Here is a 26889-nt window from a genome sequence, read left to right on the forward strand (position 1 = left end):
TGCTCATGATAGCTTTCCACAAGCTCTTTTCTTGAATGCTAAGGGACAGACCTGAGGCCCGTGTCTCTGGCTGGTGGCACATTTGTGTGAAGACGCAGCTCAGAGGTAATTTATCTGCCTTCCTGGAAGTGGCAAATCTGGGGTGGCCTCTGATGAGCAAGCCCATAATTCAAATGTCTCTATCCTTCCCAGGGTGCAATTCTGACTTTACTACTTTTGTCTGAAAGGATGTGTCTGGGAGGTCATCTGATCTGACCTGGAAATAGTTTTCATTCCTTTTTTGGCTATAGTTCTACTCCGACTATAGACTGGAATGTATTGTTCACAGTTTGCAAGTAAAGGAAGGTGCCACCTCAGGCAGGCCAGCAGGGTCCCCTCTGGGTCATGCTGGGCTTCTGGGGAGGGATGAGAAGAGCCAGGCTCTGAGCAACCCCTGTGTGAGCCCCCTTGTCCAACAGAGGAGGGTCTGTGTTCACTCCCATGAGTCACGCAGCCCTGAATGGGAAGCCACTTGCTCTGTGGTCGATTTTGCAGAACCTACTGCCATGTGTCTCAGTCTGAGGAAGTAGCTCACTCTCTTCTTTGGTGACTTGCCAGTACCTATCCAACAAATGTAAATCGAAGACCTACTAAGTGACAGCCTCTCTGGGTGCTGGTGATCTAAGCCACAGAGCTTGCATTGTTTTGGGGGTGCAGGGACAGACAATAGACAAGCTGGAAAATTAGATAACTCAGGGACAAGTGCCATAAAGAAAATAAAATAAAACAATGGCCTGGACATAGACTGCAGGGGGGCCACCATCACCCAGGGTGGCCATAGGAGGCCTAAAGAAGAAGTGACACTGTGATAAGACCTGTCCAAGAAGGAGGTGGACACTCGGGTACCTGGGTGAAGAGTGGGCTCAGCAAAAGGCAAGGCCCTCCAATCATACATCTGGTAACAGCCTCATGTCCAGAATATATAAAGAGCTCTTATAACTCAATAATAACAAGACAATTAAAAAAAATGGGAAAGTGAATTTGAACAGACTTTCTCCCAAGATGTACAGATGGCTAATAAACAAATGAAAAGATGTTCAGTGGGGTGCCTGGGTGGCTCAGTCGGTTAAGCATCTGCCTTTGGCTTGGGTCATGATCCCGGGGTTGTGGGATCAAGTCTTGCCTCAGGCTCCCTGCCCAGTGGGGATTCTGCTTCTCTCTCTCCCTCTTTTCCTCCCCCTGCTTGTACTCTCTTTCACACACACACTCTGTCTCTCTCAAATACATAAATAAAATCTTTAAAAAAAAGATACTCAACATCATTATTAGGGAGATGCAAATCAAACAGTTAAGAGATATCACTTCACACACACGAGGAGGCTATGTTGAGGATGTAGAGAATTGGAATCCTCATGCATTGCTGGTGGGGAAGGAAAATGTTGGCACCACTGTGGAGGACAGTTTGGCAGTTCCTAAAAAATTTAAGCCTAGCAAGTTCACTCTGTAGTGTTTACCCAAGAGAAATGAAAACATGTGTCTGCACGAAAACCTGTATATGAACGTTCACAGCAGCATTATTCACAATAGACAAAAAAGTGGAAACCACCCAAATGACCATCACCTGATGGAGGACAGGCTTCACGGGTCTGGACCATCACTGGATGGAGGACAGACTAAATGTGTCTCTCCATATGCTGGGATATTATTCAGCCACAAAAGGAATGCAGTACTGATCCATGCTATGGCCTGGATGATCCATGAAGACATAGGCCAAGTGAAAGAAGCTGGACACCAAAGGTACATATTGTATGACTCCATGTATTCATAGTTCCAGAACAAGTCTGTGGAGATAGAAAGCAGAGTGGTTGCCAGGGTGGGGACAGGGGAGGAAGAGTGACCACTAGTAGGTATCAGGTCTCCTTTTGGGGATGATGAAACGTTTTGGAATTAGACCTTGTGATGATATTAAAAACCAATTTATTGTACACCTAACAAGGTGCGTACCTTTTTATGGTCTGTAGACGATGTCTCAGTTTTTACAATGCATAGAGGAAAGCGGGTGGGTGGGGCAACAGAAATCCGTCAGAAATGGGTACTTGGGAAACGTGGGGGTTCTGTCTTGAATATTCGTACGGGTTAATAAATAAGTGAATGAATAAAAGCAAAACGAGTCAGCTGCAACTGCACTGGAAGACTTGAAGACTGCAGCGTACAGCCGGGGGGATGAAAACCACGTGTGAGGGGATCCCTGGGTGGCTCAGCGGTTTGGCGCCTGCCTTCGGCCCAGGTCGTGATCCTGGAGACCCGGGATCGAGTCCCACGTCTGGCTCCCTGCATGGAGCCTGCTTCTCCCTTTGCCTGTGTCTCTGCCTCTCTCTCTCTCTGTGTTGACTATCATAAAAAAAAAAAAATTAAACACTTACTTTACACACAGTAATAGTAAGCCGGTTATATGCTCCTCTAGCCTGTGGCAAGTCAGAAGTAGAGAGAAGGGCTGGTAAAGGAAGGCATTCAGACTTGCCCCCCAGGAACTATTGGAGTTCTGTCAGAGTCTCTCCCCTAAGTTGTTAACATGAGCCCCTTTGTCCTTATCCTGTTAGCTGGGCGAACTCTAAGTCATCCTTCAAGACCCAGATCAAACATCACCTCCTCTGTGAAGCCTCCTTGATCACCACTCCCAGGAGGAATGAATTTCCTTCTCTCTTTGATGTTCCCATTTGCCCTGCGATAACTTGTTGCTCTGGCGCTAACTACAGTGTAATAGCTCAAGTGTAATTGTACTTGGTTTTTAAAAAAATTTTTTTAAAGATTTATTTATTTATTCATGAGAGACACAGACTGAGAGAGAGGCAGAGACACAGACAGAGAGAGAAGCAGGCTCCATGCAGGGAGCCCAAAGTGGGACTCGATCCAGGATCCCACGATCACCACCTGAGCCGAAGGCAGGCGCTCAACCGCTGAGCCACTGAGGTGTCCCTACTCTTCATTTTTGTTTGCCAGGCTAGATTGTGTACCTTTTGAGGGTAGGGATTGTGTCTTATCCAGCAGAGCCCCCAAGGCACAGACTGTTACTAAGTGTTTGTCAAATGACGGTCTGATGGCAGTGGAAGACGCCACAACACGAACACAGGGCCGCACGTGACAGGGGAGTTTTGTGCTTGGAAAATCAGATGCCTCAGTGTCCCCAGGGTGTCCCACTATGGGTGCCTGAGTCCTGGACTCTACCTGGGGGACTGGCTGTGGCCTCTGTTCTCTAAGCAGAAGGTAGAGGCGGGTGTAACACGCTGACTTCCATTTAAGGAAGTAAAAGTCACCATCAAAAAAAAAAAAAAAGAGTTCTGGTGCTTTGTCACTGGGGGAGAGCCTTCAGCTACCCGGATAATTTGGGTATCCAGATCAGTCCAGTCCCTGAGGGTCCTCCTGAACTAATCATCTTGCGTTTCCTCTGGCTATCCTGTACTCCATTTTCTCGTGTTCTCTGTCAAAGTAGGAAGCTGGGTCATTCGCATTTAATGAAAGTGCAGCGAGTAAGGAATCGCTGGCGAAGTCCACCGCGTGGAGGGACCGGGCCACACACATCCACCTGCACGCGTACTGTGGCCTCAGATGCGGGAGGAACTGGCTCCTGGCAGCCGCAGGTCTCCGTCCCTTCCCCGGGCGCCCAACGAGCCCCCTCTGTCCTCGGAGTCCCAGGGAGAACCCTTCCACTTCCCAGGCCCCGGTCTGCAGCTGCCTGGCTCCCCCCACCGTGAACGGCCCACTGGAAGGGAGGGCTGCTGTGGCTCCAGTCCACTGTCCAGTTGTCCCCTCGCCCTGGGGCAGCAGGATGTCAGAATTCTTTCTCATTTCCTGTCATATCCGCTCCAGGGAGCTCACTTGGTGGAAGCTGACAGCTCAGCTTTTTGGTGTGTGGGTTGTTTTCTTCCTTACTGAACCTTGTTTGCATAACTTCTTAGGGAGTCTATATAAGGTAAGGTCAGCTTTAGAGCAAGCTGCAATCATGTCGTGCTCTGGGGCAATTTCCTCCCTGATTCTCCTTCTCCTTTCTTTTTTCTTGCTCTGAAGTTCACTACTAGGGGGAAATTATGAAATGATATGCCCTCTCTGGCTCTGTGTTGGCCAGCAGACATGTAGTGGTGCCTACTATGGGCCTGGTGCTGTGGGATATAACAACGACCAGATGGATGTGAAAGTAGCTAAATAGACCAATAGGACATGCAGCAGAATGGGTACTTGGGTGGTTAACTAGGTGCTGGGACCCTCATTTTTGCTTCTTTATACTTCTGATTATTCTTCACATTGTGTTTTGGTGTGAAATGAGAAAAAAAAATTGTTTGAAGCATTTATAAAGAATTGAGTCTTCTCTGGATTTTGTACTTTTCCGGCCAGGGCTGGCTTCAAGGAGAGTTGGATGGGAAGACTAGGGTCCCTTTTGGGAGAAGATGGGGCCCTTGGTCAGTGTGGACCTTGCGTCGAGGTCACTCTGGTGAGAATGTTGGGTAGGGTGGTCAGAATCTGCCCCTCGGTGTTTACCTGAGCCAAGGGGGATTTCAAGTTGGTGGGGAGGGCCGGGAGAGTCCTTGGGAACTTGGTGGAGATTCTGTGCCATTCGCAGTTTTTGGGAAAATACGGAGTGACTCATTCTGGTGGCCATGGGGATCCCAGTGAAGTCTGACTTCTTTCCTTCCTCTGTGCCCATGCCGTGTGGTCCTCTCCTCTCTTCATGTTTCCCCCACACCTGCCTTGTCCTAAGTGCTTAGCATCAACTCCTGGTCCTCCTGCCATTCCCTGTCTTGCTTCTGAATCCCTCCTGCCAGGCCAGCCCTAGACAGAGCTCAGGAGGAGGTGGTGAGGGGTCAATGGGAGAGAAAGGAGGGAAATGCAGGGTGGAGTACAGGGTGAGAGGAGAGCCCAAGGCAGGGAGGGTTTTATGAAAGGAACAGTGCAAAGTGACCACAGTGACTTTCTGGGTGCTTCCTTTGTACTGGGCCACGCCCACAGACTTGGCAATGGCAGCTCATGTTGTGTATTAACTTGCTTAGTAAATGAAGGCAAAGACCTTGAAGAGAGAAATAGGACATGGAACTGGGTAGACCTTGCCTGGTGTTTAGTCCTGAGCTGGCCGGGCTGTACGGCTGTGGGGGCTATTGCACACCACAAGACCTCACAGACTGCCTAGAGGCTCAAGGTCTTTTGAGAGTGGGGTGTATTCATGCCGTGTGAGGGCCATCTTTTCATGACTAAGACTCTTGCTGGGTGGGAAGGGGCAGGTGTTTACAGCCCCAACTTGGGGATGAGGCCTGATGTGTGTGGTTGGCCTGGACTCTGAGCTCATGCACTGTCCAGAAGGCAATGGGGAATGGCACTGACAGTCCTCACGGATGGGGCTCTGGCCTTGCTTTGTCTCAGGTTGACGTCTCCTCTGAGATGGGACCTATGTGATCTCATCCTGCATTTGGGAATCCTTTTCAGTGATGCATCGTGTCTGATGGCTGATCTGGAGGTGACAGAAAGGACCCCTGCTACCCAGGGCCATGGCTCAGTGGCTCTGTCCTCTTCCTTGGGCCTTGGGATTTGAGCAGAGGGAGAGTCTTGGGGGGACAGTCCTGATGGTCTATGGTGCTGAGATTCTCAGGGGTCATGTCTGGATGCCTCTGAGTCTGTAAATTCTGATATTTGAGAAGCCAGGCCATACAGGAAACTCCTTTTCATGATCACTTCCTCAAAATAAAAGAAGCATGGGTGGGAAGGAAGGGGGTGGGCTGAACTTGCGGCACTTCAGCTTTTCTGCCTTGGAGACCTTCATCTTACCCCTCTCCTGCTGAGGCGGGTGCGAGTTCTCCTCTCCTTCACCCTCCGCCTCCCTGGTGGTTCTCAAGCTTTAGAGGCACCCGAATCCCCCAGGGGTGAGGCTTCCCAGAGCTTGTGAATCAGCAGGTCTGGGGTGGATCCCAAGCAGCCACATTCCCGTGGTTTCCTGGGGGACGCTGACGCTGCTGGTCCCAGGCTCTGCTCTGGGAACGGCTCTCAACTCACCCAGTGCTCCAGCGGGCAGGGAAAGTGTTGTCTGCTGCCTTACCCCTTTAGCTCTCTGAGCCTCGGTTCCTTTGGCTGTGAAATGGGCCCGGGAGCAGCACCAACCTCATAGAGAGCTTGGGATGAAGAAATGTGCCAATACGTGTACGCACATAGAGCGGTGCCCAGCATATCATAGGTGCTCAGTAAACGGCTTCAGTTATCCTTAGCACCCTTGCTTGTCTAATCTGCATGCCCCAGTGCTTAGCACTGCGCTTGGCACACAGTAGGTCCTCGAGCAATGCTCTGGAAGCAGTGGCGGGAAGACTGTGTGTCTGGGAACGGCCCTGCTGTGAAATGCCGAGGAGTAAATGTAAGTGTGGTCAGTGCAGAAAGCCAGCCAAGAGGGAGACGCAGGGAGGCCAGGGAGGCTGTGGTTGGGTATGCCAGGTGGGTGGCACTGGGGTCCCCAGGGCAGTTTTACCGGAGAGGTGGAGACAGAAAGAGCAGTCTTCCCAGGAGCCAAGCCCCACCACATGCCCGTTTTCTGTCATCCTCACGGCCACTTCAGGGCTGTGTAGATGGGGCACTGGGGTGTAGAGCCATGAGTGCACCTGGTCCAGGCCACAGAGCTGGCATGAGGCTGGAAGGCTTCTAGTGGATTCCAGACCTTAGACTCTTAACTTGGATGCTGTGGAGCAGAAGGTTGAAGGTGTACGGCTGAGGGAGCAGCCGGTGTGGCCACCTGTGCAGAGGCCTCTATAGGAGACAGAGCGCTCAGGGGTCTGTCTGCTGTGGGGTGTCTGGGCCCGGCTTCCCCCACCGGGTTTCCCCAGAGCCTCACCCTCAGTTCCCGAGCCTCAGGCTGCAAACATGTGCCATTGGCCCTTGGGACCAAGTGGCACCATGGGGATGATGGCAATGTCAAGTACCCACGTCCTCCTGGCCAGTTTCCATTGTAGTGCACGCATACACACCCCCCCCATGTGTGCAAGTGCACACACAGGCACACGTGCACACACAAGCACGCACACACGTGCAAGTGCACACATGCGTGCACACACACGTTATACATGTACAGTGAGGCTCTGCTCTGCCTTTCTGTGGGCACACCCACATTTTCCTGTGCGTGAAGCGAGTGCCCACAGAAGAGGAGGGATGTGGTGCCGCGGCCGCACAGGTGTGTTTTGTCAGCCCCCGTTTGTCCAGAAGAGGGAAGGTGGCCCAACTCATGACTTCGAGCTCCAGCTCCGCCCTGCACCAACCGGTGTGAGGCCACCATGGGCTAAGAGCCCCCTCCGCGGCGAGTGGCGGGGAGAAGCTCCAGGTCCGCGTGGGCAGCTACGAAATGTCGCTCCCGCAGCCCGGCTTTCCCCGGCAGACTCAGCTGACTTCTTGGTGGCCTGCCAAATCGGGAGCCACAAACATTTGTAAGCATAACGTGACTCTTGGATTTTCAAAAACGTCAGCAATCTAGTTGGCCAAACCGTTGCCCAGATAAGCACCCAGCTGCCACCCAGGAAAACAGTCCCTCCTGCCATGATAATGTAAATGACATTGGCCTGCGGCTCTGGAAGGTCCCTAAGGGCCAGGTTCCCCATGTCCTGGGTGTGTGTGTGTGTGTGTGTGTGAGACTCACTTATTGTGTGTCAAGGTCCTTAGGCCGGGTCTTGGGCTGGTACTCGGGACACACGGTGTGCACCCTTCCCGCGTGGAGGCTCAGGCCAGTGATGGGGTGCTCAGGAGCCAGCTGCCATCCCATCCCGGGGACCCAAGCATCCAGCCACCGAGGCGGGGAGGGGGGAATGGAGTGGTTCCCATGGAAACAGGCTGCTGTGCTTTTGCTTGTGTCGCCTTGGTGCGAACAAGTCGGGAGGTACCCGATGTGCGGCCCTGCCTCCCCCTCACATCAAGGCAGCAATTTAATTAAACACCCTGCCACGGCTTCTCGGTTTCCGCCGCGCTGGCTTCCCGCGTGCAGCCGTGAGGCCGGGCTCCCCCCACGCTGTCTGCAGCGGCCAGGCGTGGCTGTGTACATTCGGTTCCTCCGACCTGCCGCCTCGTTTCCTGTGCTCACTGCCCACCTGGCAGCTCCGTCCTGTGGTCACGACTTTGGGGACAAGTTCCCACGGTGGCAGGCCGGGCGGGTCACACAGCGATCATATTTCATCCTTGTGGTCAACCAATGAGGGAGGTGGAAAGTCACCCCCAGCTTGGAAGCATCCCAAATGTGCATCAGCAGGTGAATGGATGAGCAGAGCGTGGCCCATCCAGACCCTAGAATATTATTTGGCCAGAAGGGGAATGAGGGGCCAATCATGCCTCGGTGTAGATGAACCTTGACAGCGTGTCGAGCAAAAGAAGCCAGTCACAAAAGGCCACAGATTGTGTTCTCCCATCTGTGTGAAATGTCTCGAATAGGGAGATCCAGAGACACAAAACGGATTAGTGTTGCTAGGGCCGGGCAGAGGGACCTGCAGCATCAGCCTCACAGGGGAGCCACTTAGAAATGCAGGCCGTCAGGGCCCCATCTGGGATCTGTGCACCCTGAATCTGCATTCTAGCCAGATCCCCCCGTGATTCAGATACACGTGAACATTTGAGCAGCACAGCTCTCAGGGGACCTGAGAAATCCTGAAGCCAGTGGCCAAAAGCCCTTTGAGAATGGAAGAGCTGCGCCAAGCAGCTAGCACAAGGTGAGCACCCCACAGCCTTACTGGGCGGCCGTCTTCACTTAGGGATGGTAAGGAGCTCTCCCCAATAATTGCAATTAAAATATGAACTATTTAGGAATTAAGCTGAGTAAGGACATATGATTTCCTCGAAGGAAAGCATAGCATTCTGGTGGAATACAGGAGAGGAGGGAGTTGGGCTCCTGCCGTGCTGCTCTGGGTGTATTCCAGCTCATGGCTCCTCCTTGGGAACAAAGTTTTGGGATGTTTTAACTGAGCACCATGCCCTCTTTTTGCTGTTGACGACAGATGACATCCGGTTGTTTGCCTTCGTACGCTTCACCACCGGGGATGCCATGAGCAAGAGGTCCAAGTTTGCCCTCATCACGTGGATTGGCGAGAATGTCAGCGGGCTGCAGCGAGCCAAAACTGGCACGGACAAGACCCTGGTGAAGGAGGTTGTGCAGGTAATCGGCCTCGTGTTCTTTCTGGGTTGGGGTGGGTCACGTCCCACAAAGGGTCACTGTCCCCAGGGACAGAGTAGGCTGGGGTTGGCTCCTGTGATTTAAGCTGTGTCACATCTCTGGACCACATCTCAGAACCACTGGTGCAATGTTAACCAGAGTTGTTTGCAGGATGCGGGCTGGGGGCAGGTAGCCAAGTTTGTCATCCTGACCACCACATAATGGAAACATGGCAGCTGGGGGTTTACCTTTGAGATGGGACAAGTGGTTCACGAAGAAGAGGGCTGGAAGGGTGACCAAAATGGTGGCCACTACCTACTTGGATCATGGATGATCATGGTTGACTTCCAATGTTGGCCATGAGGATGCAGTGGGAGACTTCGTGCATGGCCTCTCTGTACAGTGCCTGGCACACAGTAGATGCTCAATAGCACTCATTCTCTCTTACTAGATTAGTAGGAAGAGGGGTTTTGTCTCTGAGCTCCTAAAGTTTTACTTAGAGGGCTCTCAATTTCCAAGTGTTTTTCTGGCCTGGGTGTAATAAAAATTGGTACTGTCGGAAACTTCCAATGCGGTTCATTTGGGACTAATGCTTGGGGGTCACGCTGAGAAAAGAAAATCTGAATTCCAGAGAGATAAATCAGGGGAAAATGGAGATGAGGGAGAGTTCTCTCCTTACTACAGGGTTCTCTGTTTTGCAAAAGGGTTCCTCCAAGCCCACAATCAGGAGATGTTTGCCAACAGGTATGGGCTTTCTTTCTGAGAGGATGAACATATTCTTGAATTGACTATGGTGGTGGTTGCTCATATCTGTGACTATGTGAAAAGCCATTGAATTGTAAAAAGCAAAAAGAGAACAAACACAAAAATAGACTGTATGGGACGTGGTATCGTGGATTGGATCCTGGAACAGAAAAACTGGTGAAATCGGAACGAGGTCTGGAGTCTAGTTGACGGTAATGTTTCGATGTTGACTTCTCCATCATGACAAATGTTTTGCAGTAACGTAAGATGTTACCCCTCATGAGCACAGCGTGTGGGGTATGTGGGAACTCTCATCCTGTCTCTCCTGCAGCTTTTCTGTAAATCTAAAATTATCCCTCAAATAAAAGTCTGACTTACACAATAATGTTAGGAAAGAAAAAAAAGAATTCCCATCCTCACATTATCGTGGCCTGTCTTTTCCATCCTCCCTGCCAGCTCCGGGGGTGAGCTCCCCGACTCCGGCGCATCACAGTCTGCAAATCACACTCTATACGGGCTTCTTGTCCTACCCCACCCACCTAATTTCATAAATGATGTGGCTGCAGTCTTTGTAGTGAGCGCTTCTCTGGTGGTGGAGTGTGCTGTTTGACAAGTGCACCGTAATGTACTAAGTGTTCCCGTTGGCCTCCTGAGTTGTTTCCAGTTTATATTTATATAAATAACATTCCATCCAACATTTTATTTATTATTTTAATTTTTTAAGATTTTATTTATTTGAGAGAGAGCAGGAGCAGGGCAAGGGGCAAAGAGAGAGGGAGAAGCAGACTCCCCACTGAGCAGGGAGCCGGACAGGGATCCAATCCCCAGACCCTGGGATCATGACCTGAGACACCCAGGCAGATGCTTCACCAACTGAGACACCCAGGGGCCCCCAACCAACATTTTAATACATGCAACTCCTTTGCTCCCTGACTGAATGAACTATTTCTTTAGGATATGTTTTCTGGGGGTGGGGTTCCAGAGTTAACAGACGTGAAAATCATTTTTAAAAGGTCTGAGTTGTCAGATTACCTTCCATAAGCGGGTTAGCACCCTATCTAGGACTAGTAAGTGTTTACTTAGTAAATGTCATTGGTTTCACATCTGACATTAACTGGCTAATGCTGCTGTTTGCACCCTGCCCAGCATGGATGCCCTTGCTCTGGAAAGCCACCTACTTAACCCCACGGGCTATTTTTCACCAGGTCCATTTGGGTTTTAATGGTTAACCAACTTTCAGGGGTCCCCTTTGTGGCAGCAGAGTGAAAAAATGCCAGAGTGCCCGTTCCGTGGTCAAAGGTCTCCTGCTGAATTCCACCTTCCAGGCTCTTCCTTTGGCCAGCCTGGACGTGCGTGGCCAGCAGGAGAGGGCGTGTGGGGAGAGGATGCTTGCCAGTGGGGCGGTCTCTTGAATCTTGTAGGGTTCCTTCTTTTTCTTTCCATTTTAAAAATTGTGATAAAATGCAGTAACATAAAATTGCTCATTTTATCCATTTTAAAGCGTGTGACTCAGTGGTGTTAAAACACATTCACAGTGTTGGGGGAACCATCATTCCTGTCTAGTTGTAGAACTTTGCCATCACCCTCAAAGGAAACCCCGTCCCCATTAGCGGCTGCAGAGTTCCTTTTTGATCTAGAACTCACTCGGAGTGAGCCAGTGGCCCAGGGTGATTTGAGGAAATAGAATTCTTGGGTGGGAAGTTTCACTTAGGACTGTCGGTTATAATCCATTTGTTTGCAAGCTCAAAGACGTTGAAGCAGAAAGGGGAATTGCCTGGCTTTCTAAACTGGGAAGTGTGGGGTTGCCGCCTTTAGGTGTGGCTGGATCCAGGGCTCCAGCAGTAGCTTCCTCTCCTTTCTCCTTTCTCTGGGTCTGGCCTTAGGTGGCCTCTGTACAGCAGAAACAGTCCAGGCTATGGTGGTTCTTCTGGAGAGGCAGAGCTTCATGATTGGCAGCTTGGGCATGTTCCCAGGTGTTGTTAAAGGGAGGCTGGTAGATGGAAAAGCCCAGATGTCCACTCTGGCGTGGAAGCTGGGATACCGTCTTGCACTGCAGGCATGGTGTGACATTTTGACCATTACCTTTTGCATTTTTCACTTCTGCATTTAAAAGGGTTTATTATCTGAAGCTGTTATAATACCTCACATTTATACTAGAGTTGTAAATACAGCCATTTAAGTTACAAAGGGTCCATTATGACGGCATAATGGTGTCTTTCCACAGTCACTAAAATTGTGCTAATCCTGGCACACATGCCAGTTTCCTCTCTGTTTAATAGGGAGTCAGAACAGATGTTCTCTAAGGGACCTTCCAGATGGGCTATTCTGGATTCTGTGTCTTGTGGACTGTGGCACTTCCCCAACTGCCTCTTGCCATGATTTCCATGTGAATAAGTGGATTGACTATTAGTTTAAGATTATTGATAAGCCCTTGGTTTTTATTGTCATAAAAGTAATATACCCACATCCTTGTACTTTGCATGAAATGTAGACAATGTAAACTGACATAGAGACACTAGAATCAAGAAAAATGGGTCTTCATACTCCCTGCCTGGCTGTGGGCAAGTCTCACTCCCTTCCTGGGCTATAGTTTCCTTATTTATAAAAGGAAGAGTCAGGTGGGTTGACTTGCTATGTCGTATTCCGTTTTGACGTAGTCTGAAAAGTTTTCATTAAAAAAGTGTGGTGCTTTGTTCATGGATCAGACCTTTAAAGGAATCTCATTTTATTTTGTTGGACAAAGGGGCATTGTGGTGCTGTGGTCTGGAGTGGAGCTTTTTGAACCAGATGGTGTGGGTTCAGATTTCAGCTCCAGTGCTTGCTGTGCAGCCTTGGGCACATTGCTTACCTTCTCTGGACCTCAGTAAAGACATGGAAGTAGTTGCTGCTGTTATTCCCAACTTTCTCTTTTAGACGACACTGTGACACTCAGCTTTCGACATTGTGCATTATTTCCTTAGGAGATGCTAGGTCTGTGGTTGAGCCACATTGCCCCAATGTCCTGCAAATGGCTTGGGCCAGAGTCCCCACCATCAACAACACCAGGGGTCCTGGCCTTGTCCAGCCTTGCCAGTGCTGACTTCAGACAATTCATCCCTCACCTGCCTGCTGCAGAGGTGCCTTAACAGATGGGGAAACTGAGTCCCAGAGCAGGGCTTGGACTTGCCCCAGAGCCACGGCTAACAAGCAGCAGATCTAGGCCGGAGCCCAGAGGAGTTAAAAGTCAGGAGGTTTGATTGTGGGTCTCTAGTCTGTGCTGCCAGGCTGAGAACCTGAGATATGTCTGTGACTGGGGATGGGAGAAAGCAAGACAAAACCAGACAGGCTGCTGGGCAGGTTGGGCTGGACAGTGGTGATACCCAGACTTGAGTCTGGGGACTGTGCTGGGTGGACAGCATGCGTGGCTGCCTCGCCACAGCTGTCGTCTGCTGCACAGAAGTGCCTGGCTCATGCCCGGGACAAAACACCCGGCCCATTGTCCTGGCGTCTGTGCGGGATTAGAGGGACAATGCAGTCCCCACTGTCAGGTCCTGCTGTCCATGCCGGGACAGGCTGTCTTGATTTAGAGCAGACTCTGTCAGTGATGCAGCATGCTTGCCTTGCAGAATGGCTTTATTCATGTGATCCTTTTATTAATTTTTTAACATCCTGTGAATGTCCACAGAGTGGAGTGACCAGAGGGTACAGCATGGGGAAAAGAGAGCAAGCGTGTTTCCCCCAGGGAGCAGGAGGGATGGTGTTTCAGTGACCGTGTGGAACTATCAGCTTAATGTACATGTTGACGGCTTCTACCCCCCGGGAGCACGGTTGGCTTAGATTCTGGACCTCCTCTCACCACACAGGGCTAAGACCTACTAACATGCCAGCAGGAGGGCCACATGTGGGTACCACTATGCTCAGAACGCTCGTGACAATGGTTTTACTGTGTCCCCCACCGTGTGTTTGGCACTTTGAAGGACTCTCCCCATATTGAAATCATTTATTCTTCACCACAAGGCCAGTTCTATCCCTAGCCCCATTTCATAGATCGAGGGGTCTAGGGTGCTGGGAAGCCAAGTAACTTCTCGGGGTTCCCGTGCTTAGATGTGGCGGGGCATTGCGTGGCACCCAGACCGCCTGGCCACAGAGCCCAGACGCAGTCACCTGGTCCTGCTGCACATTTGCAAAGTCCTCAGCGCCAAGAAGATGTTCTGAGGCCACATGCGGTTTGGAAACTCTACCTCTGTAGATTCACTTGGCACATTAAAGAGTCTGAGAAGTTGTGCGGGAAATAAACCCTCTTAGATTTATTTTTAAACTTACCCAATCTTCTTGGTCGGTAGAGCCTTTAAAATAAAAACTGGGAATGGAATATCATTGCTCAGCACTTGTTTAAAAAAAAAAAAAAGAATGCTGCTGCGTCAAATGGAAAAGATCATGGGCTTTAGTGGGTAGGAGACCCAAGTTGAGATTCTAGCTCTGTCAACTTTTTGCTTTGGGACCTCAGGCAAGTAACTTTATCTTCCGAATCTGTGAAAAGGATGTTATGGAAAAGAGAATGTGAGATTTCCATGGAGCTGTTGGAAGGATTAAAGAAATGCAAAGAATGGACAAAGGGATTCTCTGTTTTGGTGAATGGTGAACTTTTATCCATCCTTCAAAACTTTCATTTTTTACACCATTCTCCTACCCGCCTCAATCAGAATTAATGGCTCCTTTATCTGTGTTTCTACTACGAACCTATGAATTAGAGATTCCATGAATTGTAAATAGTTGACCCTAGGAGGCAATCTTGAGGGCAGAGACCATGGCTGCTGTACTACAGAGCACTCCTTGAGTCTAGAAGAGTGCGAAAGACAGGTGCTAAAAAGTGAAGAAGCGAATCTGTTCCCATAGGCATCAGATTGTGTCTTTTTGCGTAGTCCTAGGACAGAAGAAGAACATCCCTAAATGTCCACTAATTAGTCTCAGGATGGCATGAAACTGTGGAAGCCAGTTACACTCAGGGACGGATTTGAGGGTGGACTGGAACTTCCAAGGGCTCTGCTTTTATTTCAGTTGCACGCAGAGGGGAGAGCTGGCCTGGTCGGCCGGGAGAACCCGCACTCCTGAGATTGTGGTGTCATGAGATTTATGGGGCTGCTGTTCTGCCTTCAGAGCATTCGCTGCCGCTCAGCACTCTGGGGACCCAGCACTCTGGGAACTGGCTGTGGCTGCTTCGTGGGTCTCCAGAGGGTGTCAGCTGTTTGTTTTCACCAGGAATGTTTACGAGGCGGTTTATGGAAAGGCTCTTTATTCTCAGAACCAGAAAGGGCCTTTTGTGCTCATGCATTTCACCTGGGCCTGGGCAGGGGGGCTTTTTGTTGCTTGTTTAAGACACAAACTACCTGATAGGAAATACAATGCTCCCAGCAGCCTGTGAAGGGCCGTGTGGGTATCAGGATGGGAGCCAGGATCCGTCATTGTGGGCCAGCTGCTGTTATTACACCCAATATTCAGATGTGGAGGCGGAGTCCTTGAGCCAAGGCAGAAGCAGAGGGTGGGGGATCAGAGGCCACCTGTACGGTGGGGAGCCGTGTGGCTCACTCTGGGCTCCTGCTAACCAGAAGTTACAAGCTCTTAGGAGAGAGGGGTAGACACCCCACACTCTGAGCCTGACACATAAATGGAAGCCACTTTCACAAGCAAAGAGTTCTGCCCACAGGCGGGGCCCTGCGTACCTCTCACGAAGGCCCAGATGGGTCCCAGGGCCCTGGCAGCCGGTGGTGGCCTGCCCATGCCTGTTCCCGGCCAGCAGCTGGCCCCCCATGCCCCACGCAGCGATTCCTGACACGGTCACCAGCATACAGTTTCCCCACTGTGGGGACCCAGACTAGGAAACGGGCAGGTCCTCACCAAAGGAGCCAGGGCACCGCATCCAGATAGCTCCTCTTCAATGGGGGACACGTGTACCCCATGTTCCTGTTGGGCTGGCGCTGCCTGTACTCTGTGCAGCTGTGTCCTTTGGTTTTTCCCCCGTATCTCGGCTCTTCCATGCACCATGCCTCATTTTTGTACTTCTCTTGTCATTATTTTTTCCTGGATATGCTGCCTTTGAGAGTCCCTCCTGGAACAAGCCCCAGGCACCCTGTTTTCTCCCCCAGGGCATTGTGGTTTTTAAAACTGGTTCAGACAAAGAGAAGGAGGGAAATAATGATCAACCACCCCCGCCTCACACAGCAATTTCTGATTCCTGCTGACTCCCATAGAGCCCTTGCCACATGGATCGTGTTTTCCAAATGTGATTAATCACAGCAGAGGTACAGCCTGTGTCTTCTCACTTAACACTCCATAAGTGTGTTTTTGGATTGATAATTTTAATGTCTGAATACTTTTCTGGTCAGTGACTATAGCACATGTGTGCGTACTCTTCTGGTAAAGACCTTGGCACAGGCTTAATTGTAGGTTCCAAGCTTAGCCCATCACTCGGCAGGTGTGACCTTTTGCTGGCTACTTCACTTCCCTGCATTTGGGAGGATAACATCTAACTCGTGGGATCATAAAAATTAAATAAAATCTCGTATAAAAGTCTCTGATGTCTATGAAGTATTCGATGTAGATACTATTTACTTATTCAGGTTTTGTTGAAAAGTGAAAACAGTCTGGTGTTTACTGACAACGAACATCTGTGAGTATATGTTATAATTACAAAAAAAAAAAAAAACCCCAAAAAACTGTTGAATTATTTCCTGGGGAAAACTCCCCCAAAGTGGGTGTGGCTGAGGAACAAGAAATGCTGGGCACAATTTTGACCAGGCGGAAATTGAAAACCTTGATTTAACTGTGCTTGTCAATCGATCAATCGATAGCAGGGCTCTGGGTTAAGAAGGCTTCTGATGCTAAGTCTGGACTCGTGAGAAAAGTGTCCTGATTATGACGTCTGCGGTGGATGCAGGAGGAGTGAAGTATGTCTCCCACATTCCTGCCATTCCCGATCTAGACGTAGCCATAGTCAGACATCAGGCAGAGGGGAGTCGGGACTTATGTAAACGTCCGTGGTCAGGAGAGCCGGGCTCAGAATCCAGGTGGTCCCCCAAATGCTAAAGAGGTGGGTGACCCTCCCTGGGGTCAGGATTTGAGGTGTATGGGCAACTGCCCCTGTTTAGTTTTGGCCCAGCCCTCCCCAGCATGCACTAGAACATCACACCCCCTTGCCATCCGTCTTGGGAGATGGGACCGTTCCCCGGCGACCACCTGAAATGTGACCGAATGCCTCTCTCTTATCCTCTGTTTTCTCCCTACCAAGTAGGGTAATGTCATTTGTGACTTTGCTGCGTGACGCAGGTGCCTCTGTTCCCAAATCTGCCGAACGCTAGACTGTACCATTTTGCTGTTTGTTTTTTCCCTTTTCTATGATGACTCATGCCTGTTACAAGAACCTGTTCTTTTTGAGTAAATTACACCTTGCTGGAAGGATTTTGAAAACCTTGGCTTTTGAAGCTCATTAGAATGGTTGTAGGAGGGCAAGTGTGGAGGACCCAGAGGGGTTGGCAGCTGAACACTCAGCGGGTTGATGCTGTGCATTTTCATGCAGCACATGTTCCTGGGAGGTGTCCTTTCTCCTAGCAAGATGCAGGCTGCGGGGCACCGACTTCTTTCCCTCAGCACACTGAGGTCTTTGGTTTATAATTTATCTTTATCCACTTGGGGAAACGATACATTATTCCAGCCAGCATGTGTCTTGTCCACCCCCTATACCATCTCACACCCTGGGAGGAGAGCTTCTATCCCCCCCGCCCCCCCAACTTCTCTGCAGGGGTTTGGGATGGGCCTGAAGCTAGCGCACATCTTCCTGTTGAAAGCCAGCCTCTGATCTCATAGTTGACTTTTCTGTGCCAGTTTTCCCCACTGCTCCTCAGATTCTGGCCTCTGAGGTGGAATTTTGTCCCATGTGCCCAAGGGCCTTAGGTGAAAAGCGTTGGATGGCTGGTGGGAAAGTATCAGGAGAACCTGTTGTCTAGCCCTCTTCTTTCACAGATATAGAGACCAGGGCCCAGAGCCATTGACTGCTTCCCTCAGGGTGTTTTAGGACCCCCTGGGTCTCTTCACATGCTCTCAGGCTCTCAGAGAGAGCCCTAAGCACCAGACTTGTGCCTTCCCAGGACCTAGGAGAATGTCTGGTATAGAACAGGTGCTTAGCACATATTTGTTAGAAGAATGAATGTCATTAGCTCTCGTTATCTTTAGGTGCAATGAAGGTCCCCTCTCTTCCCTTGCCCCATTTTGTAGAAATGCGGATTGCTGACATCACAAGCTTAGCTGTCAAAGACTCCACACTCATTTTCTCTTCCCACATCTTTCTCTGCACCCATGTTCTCTGCAGAGGTTAGCAACTCACCCCAGTCCTGGTGTTCTGGGTAGGAGACGACATTTCTACCCCAACAGGCTTCCTGCCAGCCCTCCCAGGGCTAACCCTATGCCCAGCTTTTGGGTGTGCAGCTGGATTTGCTGTCTTCTCTCTGCAAGGGCGAGGAGATGCCTGTGTCACTGCCTTGGTTATTCTGAGGAATTGCCTGGACTTTCCTTCGTTAAAATAAATGATGGGGTTGAAGAAACCATTGTGAGTGAAGGAAGAGGAACCTGCCACTCCCTGTGCTTTCACTTGCAGTGTTTCAGGAAATTTTTCATCTCAGATTCCCCTGACAATCTTGAGAATAAAGATAAACCCAGGATCACTTAAACTATCATCTAATCATTTTGGGGAGCTCTCCTCGAGTGTCCAAGCCTTCTGCACACTCATCAGACCCTTTGCACGGCACCAGAATGCAGGTCTTATTGTCTGCCTTTGCACATGAGGAGACTGAGTGAGGGGCGTGAAGTGGAGGGGTGGTGGTAAGTCCCAGGGTGCAGGGGTAAGTCCCTGGGGAGTGCTGCCTGCTAGAGATGCAAATGGACAACTGTTCCTGTTTGTGTGTGGTCCAAATCCACACCCAGCACACTTTAGCACTGAAGTTGGTGTTTAAACCCAGGCAATTGGGAGCTGTTTAAAAGTGAGACGGTTGAGGGGGACCTGGGCTCAGTTGGTTAAGTGTGTAACTATTGATCTCAGCTCAAGGCTTGATCTCAAGCCCCACGTTGGGCTCCACACTGGGTGTGGAGACTACTTAAAAAAAAAAGTTAGGAAAAAAGTGAGATGGTTTAAAACCAAAGATAGGAAAATATTTAAACGCTTCTTAAACCAGCTTTACAAACAGATTCTTGACTATGTACAGAGCCTCACTCTGATCTGTCCTAGAGTTGCCTTCTGTGGAAGTGACCACTGGAAGCTTTCACTGGAAGCAATGTCTGTCTTACATTTTTGAAATATGAACATATGTGCACTTGAGAAAAGTCACAGGGACAAATGTGTCCTAAGCTTGGTTACTGCATGTTTGCAGGCCATCCTGGAGTCAGATTTAGCTGGATGAGCCTCTTCCTTAGAAAAGTCCTTCCATGGCAAAAAAAAAAAAAAAAAAAAAAAGGAAAGGGGATAGTGACCCTTCCTGGAAGCTATCAGCCAGGGATGGAGTGTTCCCACATATGACAAACATCTTTCTAGAACCACAGGTGACCATGCCTCCAGACTGGCACCTTTTGCTTTGAAATCTTTGACATGTGGCCTTCAGGGTATAACAGAGGCTGTGGTGGGAAGGATGGGCAGTCTAGAGTAGTGGAAGGGAGGGCAGGACAGACCAGGGCCAGAACCTGCCCCAAAGGCCCCTGCCATGAGGCTGCTGTGTGTTTTGGGATGAATTGCTTCCCCTTTCTGCATTTCTTGGTACTTTTCAACCAAATGATGGGGTGAATGTCAGAGTTTTAAGAGCTCTCTCTCTCTCTCTCTCTTTTTTTTTTTTTCTTTCAATTCCAGATCAGGATATAGAACATTTCCAGGCTTCCAAAAGCTCCCCCTCCTCCACGCATATCAGCTCAGCTCTTTTATGATTAATGATTCTCCTTGACTGAGCACATTATTCTTTTGGACTCTTTCCTGTTCTATCTGGACCCGCCCTATCAGCAGTTGTATGTGTAAAATGCACGCTGGGTTTCTAAAACTACGGAGAAAAGAATGTAGAAGCTCCCATTAATGATTGTGTGTGTTGGTTACATGTTAGAATGGCAGTATTTTGGATATATAAAGTTAGATTAAAAAATCCTATGAAAATTATTAGTCACCTGGTTCTTTTTACTTTTTTTCCACCATGGCTAATAGAAAATGAAAAGCTCCCTATGTGTGAGCATTGCTCTGGGCTCTGTCTCCTTCGAAGTCAGGAATTGCCTCTGACTCCTGCAGCCTTCACTGTCACCTACCTCTGCCCTGTAGGTGTTTGGTGACACGCGGAGGGTGCTAGGGACAGTGGCTGACAGTGGAGGTGTGAGCAAAGCGGGGAGGTGGTGGCCGTGCTTTGCTCAGACTTGTCTTTTGTGGTTCTCAGCTGGGGACTGGTCCTTACAGAGACTCCTTCCCATCTGGTGTGTTGCTCCCAGGTCGGGGTCTGGCCACCTACAGAACTGGTTTTGCTGTTTCTGCCTCTTTTTGAAATGTCACAATGAAGCCCACTCCCTGGGGGTGCTGCTGTCCACCCGACCAAGTGGAAGGCCCGTTCCAAGGACTGCTTGCTGGAAGGAACAGAGGGGGTCAATGTGGGTTGGGTTTTAGGTTGACTCAGGCCTTTTGGGGACTTTTTGTAGCATCCACACCCTGAGGGGAAGTGTCAATTCACCTTTGAAGCCTCTGGGGGTGCCAAGCATCCTGTGTGGGGGAGGCCTGCTGGGGCCCTCTCTACGTGGCTCCACCCCTCCCACTCTTTTGCCCCCCTGGAGGGCAGGTGCTATGCCCAAGTGGGAGTGGGTGAGGTTGCTTCTCTATGTACTTTTTTGATATAATCATTTTTTGCCTATCCTTTTGATTTTTATTTTTTAAAAAGATTTTATTTATTCATTCATGAGAGACACACAGAGAGAGAGAGAGAGGCAGAGACACAGGCAGAGGGAGAAGCAGGCTCCATGCAAGGAGCCTGATGTGGGACTCGATCCAGGGTCCCCAGGATCACACCCTGGGCTGCAGGTGGCACTAAACTGCTGCACCACTGGGGCTGCCCTCCTTTTGATTTTTAAATCATGTCTCAGTATGTAGCATAAAATTTAGGGGGGTATTTTTGGGTAGCCTGAGACATAGCTGTTTTGGGGGGGATAATTTTGTTCATTTACGTTTATTGTTATGTTTGTTTTTACTAGATTCTGTTCTTCTGGGTTGCTCCTTATTTTGGTTGTGATTTGACTTCTCATATACTCATGGTTTTAAGTTGGATTCTGCATAGCTCCATGTACAGTTTTACTGTAGATTTCTTAGTGCCTTATCAAACTTCTTCTTAATCTAAATCTTCTAATGGCTAACAGACATGAACCGGAGTGTTCTTATTTCTTTAGATTGCCATATATAGCTATCAGAAAGCAGGGGAACTTTGGACTTCCTGCTAGAGGCATCTCGAGCTGTTGGCTTCCTCCTCCTCTACTCTCTGCCTCTCCCCCCCATACCCCTGGGGCTCAGGTTGAGAAACACGTTAATTCTCAGTTCCCCTTCCCAGCCCATACGTCCAACTTGTGTTTGGTCACTGTCTGAAGGCAGACACCAATGCTGAGCAGCACAGTATGATGGAATGGGAATAGAAAGAGTCAGAAGGATGTTTAGTCATTCTGGGCTAGTTACACAATCTCTTCAAGCCCAACCCATGGATCTTATCTTAAAAAAAAAAAAAAAGCTAATATGCTGAAGGGGAGGATTAAGTGAGAAGATGTGTGAGGCTGCACCTGGCACATATTAGTTGCTTGATAAATATTAATTAACCTTCCCCTCTCTGTTGGTATCTTAGTGGTTTGGCATGGTAAATGGTTTGTCTTTATATGCAAAACATGACCTTGAGTGTTCTCTTGGTTTACTCATTCTTCTAAAAGGCATGGTGACTTATTTTTTTTTAAGATTTTATTCATGTATTCAGAGAGAGGCAGAGACACAGGCAGAGGGAGAAGCAGCCTCCTTGCGGGGAGCCCGATTTGGGACCTGATCCCAGGACCCTGGGATCACTCCTTGAGCCAAAGGCAGATGCTCAACCACTACAGGTGTCCCTGTAGTCTTTTTTTTTTTTAATTAAGGTAAAATTCACATAACATAAAACTAGCTATTTTAAACTATACAATTCATTGGCATTTAGTACACTCACAGTGTTGTGCAACCACTATCCCTATCTAGTTCCCAAACATTTTCCTCTCCTCAGAAGAAACCATGTCCCTGTTAGTACTCGCTCCCCATACCCTCTCCAGTCCCTGAAAGCCACAAATCTACTTCTGTCTCTGTGGATTGCCTTTTTTTTTTTTTTTAAGATTTTATTTATTTATTCATAGAGACAGAGAGCAGGCAGAGGGAGAAGCAGGCATCATACAGAGAGCCTGAACTGGGACTCGATCCAGGGTCTCCAGGATCACGCCCTGGGCTGCAGGCGGTGCTAAACCACTGCGCCACCGGGGCTGCCCTGTGGATTGCCTTTTCTGGATATTTTATATAAATGGAATCCTACAAGACGTGGTCCTTTGTGTCTGGCTTCTTTCACTTAGCATGATGGTTTTGCGACTCATCCATGATGTTGTGTAGTAGCACCTCATTCCTTTTGTGACTGAATAATGTTCCATCATATGGACAGACTATAATTTGTCTACCCACTTTTCTGTTGACAGACATCTGGGTGGTTTCTACTTTTTGGGCTGTCATCAATAACGCTGCTGTGAATATTTGTGTCCAAGTGTTTGTGGGGATATGTGCTTTCATTTCCCTTGTCTCGAGACAAGGGTAGAACAAGGGGTAGAATTGCTGGGTCATATTAAAGAGTGTTAAGAATTATGTTTGCTGGCGTGTGACCATGTCTGGTATCCATAGGTTCTTAATAAACGGTATTAATTGCTTACACTATTTCCTTAGTGGCTTGGCATGGCAAATGGCAAGCCATTTTTGGGGGGAGGGGGAATGATTTTCTGACCTTTAGACTTGTTGTTTGTATTTTGGTAAATTTCTTTGCTTTCTTACCTTTCACCATCCTGAAATTTTCCTAGTTTTTTGAAGTCTCGTGATCTGCATACCAAAATAACTGTTGATTCTTCATGGCTTGGAGTTCTTGAATAAAGCCAGATCACCTGCTTCACATATTCAGGTTTTATGGTTGAAGCCTGTGCACTCCCAGGGGAGACAGTGGCTCTTTCCAGTCAGCTCATCACGGTGGCTGAAACCAATTATGGTAGGAGATAGGCCTGAGCTATAGTTCAGGGCTTTTCTCTCTCTCTTCCTTTCGTTTTGGATAGCCAGCCTGACGTTAAACACTTACCAGCACACCAGCCTGCCTTCCGACCTCCTCTCCTATTCTCCTCCGGACAGGTTGGTCTTTCACAGACAAGGAAACTGAAGCAAAAGAGTTGAAGGGACTTGCCCAAGGTCACACAGCCAGAAAAATGACAGTGCCAGCATTCGAGCCTGGTCTGACCTTGGCCCATCTCCTTGGTCTTGGGACTAGACTACATCCCAACCTCACCCATTTCCTGATCTCCAGTCACGGTTTCTCCACTTCTTGCCAAACCACGCTGCCACCACATTTTCATTTTGATCATTTCTTAGTATTTTAGATGCCAGGACTTCCTGGCGTGTTGGCTCAGCCACACTTTGATCCTGTCCTTTCTTAACGGGAACTCTGTGTTTCATTTTGTTCTTGCAGAATTTTGCTAAAGAGTTTGTGATCAGTGATCGGAAGGAGTTGGAAGAAGATTTCATCAAGAGCGAGCTCAAGAAGGCGGGGGGAGCCAATTACGACGCCCAGACGGAGTAACCCCAGCCCTTCCCCTGCCCCTTGCAAAGTCATCCGTCTGCTCCCCGGGGGAGGGGACCGCCACCCCAGCCACCAGCCCACCAGCCCACCAGGGACCGGAGACGCCGTGAGAGGCAGTGCGCGCCCCCCGTCTGCAGCCCACCTCCCCTTCCCCGTTCCCTGACCCTGAGCCCTGCTGCGCCCTATCTCCTGAAGCTCATGGAACATCTTTCTTTTATGTCCTTTTTTTTTGCACCCTCTTGCTTGTTCTAAGGAAAATCATTTTGATGCCACGCCATGCACATCATCAGATCCGAGGCGCCTCCTGTGGTGACCCCTTTTCCTGGCGCTCTCTTACCCTGTAGCCTGCCTGGCCTCCCTCGCCACCAGCTCGCATCGCTTGGGGCCCGGGCCGCCGTCTAGTGTCCCGTGGCGCCCACGTGCTTGGCCGACGTGCCTGTCGGAGGCCGTCTTCGCCAGCACACACGTCGATCCCACGCGTCCGGCTCAGACCCCCACCCTGAGCGTGCTCCAGGGTCCCTCACCCCCCATTCAGAGTTGCCTAAGCCACGCATCTGTCCCAATAGGGATGGTACTCGGCAGTGAGACGTTCAGGCCCGACACCCATCGCACAGAAGAGAGAAATTTTGCCTTAACAGTTGCCCGGCAGCGGCTTTGGCTCGCAGTCTGGAGCGGCTCATTCCTCCCCTTTGGCTTGAAGTCTCGTCGTGGCACGGGGTGGGGGGCGCAGGTCCACGGCCATCTGTGACCAAGAGTCTTTCAGGGTTCCCCTCGGGGGCTCCCAAAGTGACAAGGATGCTTGGGAGGGAGGCCAGGCCACGCAGTTGGAATTCAGGTACAGTGGGGGGCTGGTCCCCCATTTTCGGGGAGGCCCTCTGTGCCGACAGGGACAGCAGGGGCAGGGGCAAGGGCTGGCTCTGCCACTGAGCCGCTGGGGGAGCGGGTCCCTGCCCTTGTGGCACCAAAGCTGTGGTGTTCACCTTGGCTCTGCACCACGCCTTCAAAAGGATTTTTTTTTTTTTTTCAAAGAAAGATGAGATTGGCTTGGTTCTTCATGAGCACAGTTTGTGTTGTTCTTTCTTCTTTTCCTTGCTCATTTCATTTGGGGGTAGGAAATCTGTGCTGTATTGGGGTTGTGAAGAACATCTGCCCTCAAGCAGTTTACAGAAATAAACATGGTTTTTTTTTTTGTTTTTCAAAAAACAAGTTTGTCTGATTTGTCTTATAAAGCTGCTTTCTCTACTGTACCAACAAAGACAGTCATTGTGTTCAGATCTAACAGGAATTCCTGGAGCTCTTGGGGGCAAGGCACGTTCATATTCAGTAGCTCATTTAATTGTTTTTTAAAGATTTTATTTATTTATTCATTCATGAGAGACAGAGAGAGGCAGAGACACAGGCAGAGGGAGAAGCAGGCTCCATATGGGGAGCCCGGTGTGGGACTCAATCCCAGGTCTCCAGGATCATGCCCTGGGCCAAAGGCAGATGCTCAACCACTGAGCCACCCAGGAGTCCCTAGCTTATTTAATTTTTAATGACAACCTGAAGAAACAGGTACTGTTTATATTCCTGTTTTATGGAAACAGGCTCAGGGAGTTGGAGTGAGTCACCTGAGGCCACCCAGCTAGCAGGTGGCAGAGCTGGGATTGGAACCCAGGTCTCCCAGTGCCCCTGGCGCCGTGCCCGGGAGGGCAGCGGAGAGGCCCTGCCGGAGGGACAGGGACAGGCAGGTGGAAGCAGAACAGAGGCACCCCCTGAGTGGCCAGAACCCTCCACTCTGTCTTTTCAGGAAAAGCTGAGAGAAAGCGCCCTCCTTGGCTGGGCTGCCACGGCCTTTCTGCGGCTGTCCTAGAGCTCAAAAACTCGATTTCCAGCACGCCAGCCCCGGTGGGAACCCAGAATGAGGCCGGAGGAGCCTCAGACACACAGACAACCCGATGTGGAGGAGCTGATTGCGGGGCGGGGACAGGGCTGAACCCAAATCAGAGTGGGAAGGACCCTGGCAGGTGTGGGCAAGGCTGCCCCCAGCCCACCCCGGCCATGATGGGTGCTAATACCTGCCCTCTGCCTGCAGCTCTGTGGCTTAAGGCAAGTTAGTTAACCTCTCTGGGCCTCTGGTTCCCCGTCTGCAACATCAGCAGCAGTGTTACCTGCTGGGATGGGTTGGAAGGCAAAAGGGGCAGAAAGGATTATGAAGGCGTCCCGTAGGGGCTCAGCTCTCATTACATCATGCCTACCACTAGGTCTGGTTAGCTCTGCATGCCCCAGATTTTTCCTACACCTGGAACAGAGGGAGCCAAACTAGGTCTCCGGCTTTGTGGTGTGTGGATTTTAGCTCTGGTCAGAGAACTTGGGACAATTACAGGGAAGGATGAGCCCCTTCTGGAAGAAAAGCCAGGCTCTCTGAGGGAAAATTATAAAGGCACTGGGCTTGGTCCAAGGACATCAAGGAGGGCTTCCTTGGGGAGGTGACACTGAGAACTGAAGGGGAGGAGCAGTGGGGTAAGCAAAGAGGCAGGAGGTGGACAAGGGGATTGTGGACAAAGGTCCTTGGGGATGTTTGCTCTGGGGAAAAGCAAACAGGGTGCAGCTGGGTTTATATGTCAAGGAGCTTGGTTTTAATCTAAAGTGGCAGCTCGGGCTGTTGCTGGGATTTCAGAGGGTGCCTGATGGGATTGTGAGGTCCTTGAGGGCAGAGAGAGGCCTTGTCTCTACTCGTCTTTATCCCCTGGAACCAGCACCTAGCAGGTGTCGGCTAACGTTGCCTGGAACTACCTCCAGCAGCTCCTGTCTCTGCCCGAGGCCTGGGCCGGCCCTGATCCACTGATGGAGGGGTCAGGGATGGAGCTCTGGGGGTTCCAGTGTCTGCTCTCAATCACTTCACTTGGTCCTACAACAGTTGCTCCAGATTACCCAAAATCGAATGGTGTAAAATAACTACCACATTATCTTGCCCTTGATTTTGTGGGGCAGGGGATTTAGGAAGGGTTCAGCAAGGTGGTTCTCGCTGGCAGGGGTGTCATCTGGCTGAGATCACATCACTGGCCGACTGTCTCATGTGGCTGGCAGCTGATGCAGGCGGTTGTCCTGAAGCTCAGTTGGGTGTGGATCTGGGCACCCAGCATGGCCTCCCACTCTGGCCTGGCCCCAGGG

General features: G+C 50.0%; 1 protein-coding gene across 1 annotated transcript in view; it reads left to right on the forward strand.

Annotated features, from left to right (window-relative positions):
- COTL1 (coactosin like F-actin binding protein 1) overlaps window positions 1–24942 on the forward strand; it is a 37749-nt gene extending 12807 nt beyond the window's left edge. Inside the window, exons 3-4 of the mRNA XM_025427017.3 lie at window positions 8976–9133; window positions 23626–24942. Of these exons, the coding sequence (XP_025282802.1) occupies window positions 8976–9133; window positions 23626–23736 (269 nt within the window). The 3' untranslated portion in view covers window positions 23737–24942. The remainder of the gene's footprint in view (window positions 1–8975; window positions 9134–23625) is intronic.
- The last annotated feature ends 1947 nt before the right edge of the window (window positions 24943–26889 follow it).

The sequence above is a fragment of the Canis lupus genome, chromosome 5 (genome assembly GCF_003254725.2).
Source record: "Canis lupus dingo isolate Sandy chromosome 5, ASM325472v2, whole genome shotgun sequence".
In the NCBI taxonomy this organism is placed as follows: Eukaryota; Metazoa; Chordata; class Mammalia; order Carnivora; family Canidae; genus Canis; species Canis lupus.